Source organism: Oncorhynchus kisutch, linkage group LG18, assembly GCF_002021735.2.
Source record: "Oncorhynchus kisutch isolate 150728-3 linkage group LG18, Okis_V2, whole genome shotgun sequence".
NCBI classification, from domain to species: domain Eukaryota; kingdom Metazoa; phylum Chordata; class Actinopteri; order Salmoniformes; family Salmonidae; genus Oncorhynchus; species Oncorhynchus kisutch.
The window spans coordinates 58141675-58148945 of record NC_034191.2 but is presented as its reverse complement, the minus strand read 5'-3'; the positions used below and the strand labels follow the sequence as shown (position 1 = coordinate 58148945).

The 7271-nt window shown below is 47.2% G+C and overlaps 1 protein-coding gene across 2 annotated transcripts in view; it reads left to right on the top strand.

Annotated features, from left to right (window-relative positions):
* The window catches only part of LOC109908715 (neuropilin-1a), an 86382-nt gene that overhangs the window by 57324 nt on the left and 21787 nt on the right, over positions 1-7271 (top strand). For both annotated transcript variants that reach the window (XM_031796383.1, XM_031796382.1), the window contains exon 9: positions 472-616. In XM_031796383.1, coding sequence (XP_031652243.1) covers positions 472-616 — 145 coding nt within the window. The remainder of the gene's footprint in view (positions 1-471; positions 617-7271) is intronic.

Sequence of the window (7271 nt, the reverse complement as noted above, 5' to 3'; positions counted from 1 at the left end):
ACCACCGGATGCCTACAGAGTGAGACTTAGCCAGGGTGATGTGTGATGGACTGTAGGGTGTTGTCAGCGTGTGCGTGCGTGTCACAGTTGGATATAACTGTAGGGTGAAGGTGTTTGTATATGGTTGAAATTGCAGCTGGGTCACAATCACAATAGTTGGTGCATTATGAACTGGGGTGAATATGGTTCATATCAAAAACGTAGGATGTTGAAGTATGAAACACTCATTTCCATATTCTGTACATGCTCAGGAAATGATATAGTAATAGAGTCTAAAGACAGTAGCCTAATACGAACAATGAAGGGAGGCTGGCCTGCATATGGCCTGTGCCCCGTCATTGAGCTCTGTTTCTGGAGCACTGTGTGAGGCGAGGGCCAAGGCCTCAGTTGGCCCAGTAGGCCTCTCTCCTGGTGGCTCTACTACTACACTAAACAAACTCTGTGAATAATGAACAGCTCCTCTCCTCCCAGGTTTTCCAAGGGAACACCAACCCCACAGAAGTGGCCAGGAAGATGCTTCCCAAAGCCACGCTCACCCGCTTCATCCGAATCCGTCCCGTCGCCTGGGAAACAGGCATCGCTCTGCGCTTCGAGGTGTACGGCTGTAAAATATCAGGTCAGTACCACGGAGATCCCAATGCTTCACACTCTATATCTCTCTGTCTGGCAGCCAGACGCTACTTAGCGTCACTCAGCGTGACATAGGGGCGGCAGGTAGCCTAGTGGTTAGAGCGTTGGGCCAGCAACCGAAAAGGTTGCTAGATTGAATCCCCGCGCTGACAAGGTAAAAATTTGTCGTTCTGCTGAGGAACAAGGCAGTTAACCCACTGGGCCGTCGTTGTAAATAAGAATTTGTTCTTAACTGACTTAGTTAAATAAAGGATAAATACATTCGAGGTGTTAGTTGACCATTCAAATGACCAAACAACATTCAAATGCATGCAAGTCACTGCTGGTGGATGGTATATTGTTTGACCTTTCGGTAAAATGAGTATCTAAGTGCTCCTTTACGATTTGTTTAGGCCTCTCATCTCTCATGTACCTGGGTGATATTTTCCTCCTCATCTAGAAGAGTAGCTGAAATGATTTACTAAGGGACTGTATGTCATTTATAATGAGTGATACCTGGATACAATCGGATCTCTTATGAAATGAACATTTCCATGCAGGCTATTGTTAAAAAAAAGGGGAGTCTAAGTTTGTAACAGAACTAAAGTCGTCAATCAACTGTATAAAATGGAGTGCAACAGAACCAGTTACAACTGAAGTATCTGATCATCAATGAATTTGAGCCATTCCATTGTTTAACATAGCAGCCACATATCATCGGGTAATTATGGATTGTAGGCGTGTCTGCAAACGCCACTTTGAGCGCGCCAAATCCGACCGAAACAAGAACAGTCACAGACAGAAAACTCTACCAGGGGTTGCTAAAACGTCTGTCCTCAAAACAGTCTTGTACAACCCACTTGAAATTAGCTTACAGAAATGTACTACCTCTATTGTGTGTGCAGACAAACTGATGCCCTGCATGAACCTCATCACACCAATGACATCTAGGATCCATATTCACTGCGCGTCTTCCCATTATGTTCAGAAAATTCAACGGAACACCTTGGGCACTGGAACTCATAACGATACCTGACCACAGCTGTCCTTTCAGCGGGGCACTCAAATCTCTCAAAATAACCCTCATCAAGATGTGGCCTACATCTAAAAGTCCTACGCATCACTTCTAATTATTATTATTATTACAAACAGAAGAGTATCACTTCTCACAATGGTGCTCATTTAGTAAAGTTAGATCACTGCTGAATATATGTCTCACAAGATCACAAAGTGATTCATTAGTATTTTACATAGCAGATCGGTATATCCAGTACACTACATGACCAAAAGTATGTGGACATGCTTGTCTAACATCTCATTCCAAAATCATGGGCATTACCATGGAGTTGGTCCCCCCCCTTTGCTGCTATAACAGCCTCCACTCTGTGAAGGCTTTCCACTAGATGTTGGAACATTGCTGCGGGGACTTCCATTCAATCACAAGAGCATTAGTGGGGTCGGGCACTGATGTTGGGTGAATAAGCCTGGCTCGCAGTCGGCGTTCCAATTCATCCCAAAGGTGTTCAATGGGGTTGGAATTTGGAAGCACCAAATCGTCTAGAATGTCATTGTGTGCTGTAGCATCCCTTCACTGGAACTAAGGGGCCTAGCCCGAACTGTGAAAAACAGCCCCAGACCATTATTCCTTCTCCACCAAACTTTACAGTTGGCACTATGCATTGTGTACGGCTGCTCGGCCATGGAAACCCATTTCATGAAGTTCCCGACAAACAGTTCTTGTGCTGACGTTGCTTCCAGAGGAATTTGAAACTTGGTAGTGAGTGTTGAAACCGAGGACAGATTATTTTTACGCGCTAAGAGGTTCAGCACTTGGCGGTCCCGTTCTGTGAGCTTGTGTGTCCTGCCACTTCACGGCTGAGCCGTTGTTGCTCCTAGACGTTTCCACTTCACAATAACAGCACTTACAGTTGACCGGGGCAGCTCTAGCACGGCAGAAATTTGACAAACTGACTTGTTGGAAAGGTGGCACGTTGAAAGTCACTGAGATCTTCACTAAGGCCATTCTACTTCCAATGTTTGTATATGGAGATTGCATGGCTGTGTGCTCAATTTTATACACCTGTCAGCAACGGGTGTGGCTGAAATAGCAGAATCCACTCATTTGAAGGGGTGTCCACATACTCTTGTATATATAGTGTAATACCATATTGGCCTACTGTAGCATACTGTATGTAGTAGGACTATATTACAGTATGTTACACCAAAAACACCTCCTCAGTCATTTCTTGTCTGAAGCTGAATAGTCCAATATTCTTTCAACAATCATTAAAACTCAACAGTGCACACACTACAGGCTATACTTAGATTGAATCAAAATAGACCTACAAGAAATGCTAATATAGTCGTTTGTTCACGCCATCTGCTTTAATTCGCTCAAGAAGAAGCTCTAAATGCATCTTCCCATGAAACTGATTGACTTCAAGTGACTGGCATGCAGTTTGGGCATTTCACCTGTAAATCAGGAAGAATTATCATTCACCATTGAGAGATGATGGCCTACTTTGAAACGAGGAATGCCTAACTTGGTGTTTGAGGTGATAAAATGTTCTTGAGACAAGACGTGTGGGCAAACTGGGCAGACGTGGCAATTGGAGGATGCATGTTATGCACCTATTCCATAGTGATATTCAACCTGTCGGTACAAAGTTAAGAGGTCATTTCAAAACTTTTTTTGCGCTCCCTAACTCCCCCACTCCCCAAAAGAGCACTACACCACTGCTCCTTGGCTATAGAAGGTTACAGCGCAGCCTCTGAAAGTCATAGAGACAATCCAAGTATATCCCACATCCATTGGGATGTCTTTCCCCCGGCATTGTACAGCTTGTTTCTAGCATAAAGCATTGCGGACTAAAGCGCAATTATAGATCGTTTTATATAATCAGGTCTACTTCATTTGTATTAAAATCAATAGCAAAAATTAAATTAAATTAAAATTAGTAGCAAGCTTTGGACCCCAGGAAAAGTAGCTGCTGCCTTGGCAACAGCCAATGCGGATCCAGAATAAATCAAATAAATACCTTCATTCCTGTTTCTCATCTTCACGCTCTCTCTCTCTCTCTCGAACTGAACAGTACATCAGTAGGCCTAGTATGTGCGCACAGATATTGCGTTTTTTGCACAAATGAACTCGCCTCCTGAAATGCCACCACACACAATTACAGTCCTTGGTTAGGCAGCACAGTAGGGTTTACATCAATAGGAGCAGGGCAGGCTGATTGAGACCACACTAGGTGCACTTGATATTGCGCGCCCAGCAGAGAATCAAGGATGAGGAGCAGCATCGGGCACACATGAGATACTATAATAAGCAACTCACTCTCCAACCCTGAGTAATATTGCATTTCAACAATTACAAATTACATGACCCTTCCCTGGACTAAATTTGAAAAAGCATGACCCTCTCCCATTTTCCTCCGGGTAACTATGGTGTACATTTCGGTGTCTCCCTAACTCACAGTAGTGAGAGCCCAGTGAGAGAGGGTTTACTCTGAGGCGAGTGCTGCCTTCTACATTATGAAGGAGAGGCGCATGAAGATGATTACGCATTGATGTTACCTGATGTTTAGATGTACCTCATTCAATATGGATGACATCAACAGCAGGCAGGCCGGCAGGCAGAGTAGTTTAGCGGGCCAGGCGAGCGGCTTCCCATAGCTGAGCACTGCAACCACCTGCATAGACACGCACACGCACACACACACACCGTCTCCGTGGCTCTTGTCCTACCCTCTGTCCTTTCCCCAACCCCCTCAGTCTCAGCCCCCTGCTGGGTCCACAAATTCTGCAGTGATCTTCATCAGTGTGATGCTGGCAACCTTCCACCCACTACAGGGCTTTGATTGTGGTCAGGTTCACAGCGTCTCTACCTCTTTGTCAACGTGCATTTATTTTATGGCATTGTGAAGGGCTTAATGTATGTGTGTGCATTTGTTGGTCTGCGAGTCTGTCTGTGTACGCTAGCTTTCGTATGTGTTCGTTTTTTGTGCTTGTTAGTGTGTGTGAGAGCCCGTGCCTTTGTGTGTGCGTGTCTGTGCGTTTGTGTGTTTGCGTGCACGTGTGTGCATTTGTATGAGTGTATATGCAGAGGGCAGTGCGTTGCTGGCACACAGCTGGACGTGAGACCAGACCGCACTGCAGTCACACACACGCACAGACATACACACACACACCGCACTGCGGGGACACACACACACACACACCGCACTGCAGACACATCACAGGAGCAGGGAGCGCCACTCTGTGACCTCATCAGCCAACGGCGGGCAGGGCACCACTCTGATCACACTGCCAGCTGGATGTTCTGCACACGCTCAGAGAGGAGAGGAGAGCGAGAGTCAGAGCGAGAGAGAGAGAGAGAGAGAGAGAGAGACACAGAGAGAGAGAGAGAGAGAGAGAGAGGAGAGAGAGAGAGAGAGAGAGACAGAAAGAGAGAGAGAGAGAGGGGGAGGGAGGGAGGGGGGGGAGGGAGGGAGGGAGGGAGGGGGGAGGGAGGGAGGGAGGGGAGGTGAGGGAGGGAGGGAGGGAGGGAGGGAGGGAGGGAGGGGAGGGAGGGAGGGAGGGAGGGAGGGAGGTGAGGGGAGGGGAGGGAGGGAGGGAGTCAGAGCGACACAGAGAGAGAGAGAGAGACACAGAGAGAGAGAGAGACAGAGAGAGAGAGAGAGAGAGACAGAGGAGAGAGAGAGAGACACAGAGAGAGAGAGAGAGGAGAGAGACAGAGCGAGAGACAGAGAGAGAGAGAGAGACACAGAGAGAGACAAGAGAGAGACAGAGAGAGAAGAGAGAGAGACAGAGAGAGAGACACAGAGAGAGACAGAGAGAGAGGACACAGAGAGAGAGAGAGACAGAGAGAGAGAGAGAGAGAGAGACAGAGAGAGAAGAGAGAGAGAAGAGAGAGAGACAGAGAGAGAGAGAGGAGAGAGAGAGAGAGAGAGAGACAGACAGACAGACAGACAGAGAGAGAGAGACACAGAGAGAGACAAGAGAGCGAGACAGAGAGAGAGAGAGAGACACAGAGAGAGACAGAGACAAGACAGAGACAGAGACAGAGACAGAGACAGAGACAGAGAGAGAGAGAGAGAGACAGAGAGAGAGAGAGAGAGAAACACAGAGAGAGACAGAGACAGAGAGAGAGAGAGAGAGACAGAGAGAGAAAGAGACACAGAGAGAGACAGAGAGAGAGAGAGCGTGATCCTGTAATTCTCTGGTCAGGTTCGAGAGGTTCTGCTTTAAGGCTGCTTTCAGTCCTGCATTCAGAGAGATTACTGACAAATGCTTTTTAGGAGATATCAAAGTGGTCCGTTCTAAGCCCACAGAGAAACAGCACACTGAACTAAACGTTGTTTCCACGTCATTTCAATTAAGTGACATGGAACCAACGTGGAATAGACGTTGAATTGACATTTGTGCCCAGTGGGAAGGCCTTCAGGTTGTGTCTAATCTTATCTGGTCTTTGCACATGAGATGTGCCCTGCATTTGGAGTTACTGTACACACCTTCGTATTAATAACTTAACCTCATCACTTCTGACTGCTGACTCTCGGCTGTTCTATTGGTAAATAAGCCCATGTGTGTGTTTAGCCACAGAGTTCCCCAGCCAAACCCTAGGCTACCCTGCTCAGCCTTGCCCCTTGCAGTGGTGTGCCACTACACACACACGCTGTCGGTTTATGGGTGTGTCCGCTGTGCGTGCCGCCCAAACAGTTCCAACTGAGGTGCATTAAAAGCTCGTGACCACAGCAGATGACCTGTGGTGCTCTGATCATCCAAACTTCCAAATCCCCCTGGAAACCCCCCTCTCTAACTCTCTCTTATCCATCCACTTCAAAGAGCGAGAGCGTGAGCCCACCGCAGTGGAGTGCCTTAGCTTCCCTCTGACATGGCTCCATCAGAGATCACAGGGATCACACTCACAGGGCGCTTGGCAGGCGACGAAAGAGAAATTCTCAGCCTCAAACGGATGACAAATCTCCCCGTGAGCGTTTGGTCCTGTCCTGAGGAACCACGGCGCTCTCTCTGATTCGATTTGGACTCGTTTGGGTCTCCTGGGAGTCACGTAGAACTAGTTTATTCCTCTCTGTTTTGAACAGGAACTGTGATAACGATGGAAAAGATTGAATGAAGCCTTGTTCTGCTTGGCAGAGTTACACTGAGTTTCATACAGTCGCAGACGCTCCAAGAATATATCTCCTTTTACCCCTCTCCCTGGGAGCAGATTGTAAATATGATATTGGTTACTGCAGGTCACTGCAGACTTTTTTGATTAAGTGGATGGAAAGGAAAGAGACGGTCAGTCAGGAGACAGACAAGACAGTCAGCCTGTGTGTGTGGATTCATTGCCTGAACATTTTTCTGAGCCGGAAGGTGCAAACGGCACAAAGTGAAACAGCCACCAGCAGCAAGCAGTATGAAAGGTAGAATGAAAGGTAGAATGCACAAGGCACTCAAGGGGACGAAAATAAACGAACACAGATTCGGGATGAAAGCTCGGAGAACACAGGGCTAAATTAGAGCAGGTATAGAATGACAAAAGGAAAGGGGGGACGGTGGGGATGAAGGGAGGGAGGGGGTCAAGATGAAAGAATAGCACTCCCAGGTAGAAATTACCGCTGAAGGGAGAGGGAGAGTTTTAATTGGGTGACGGG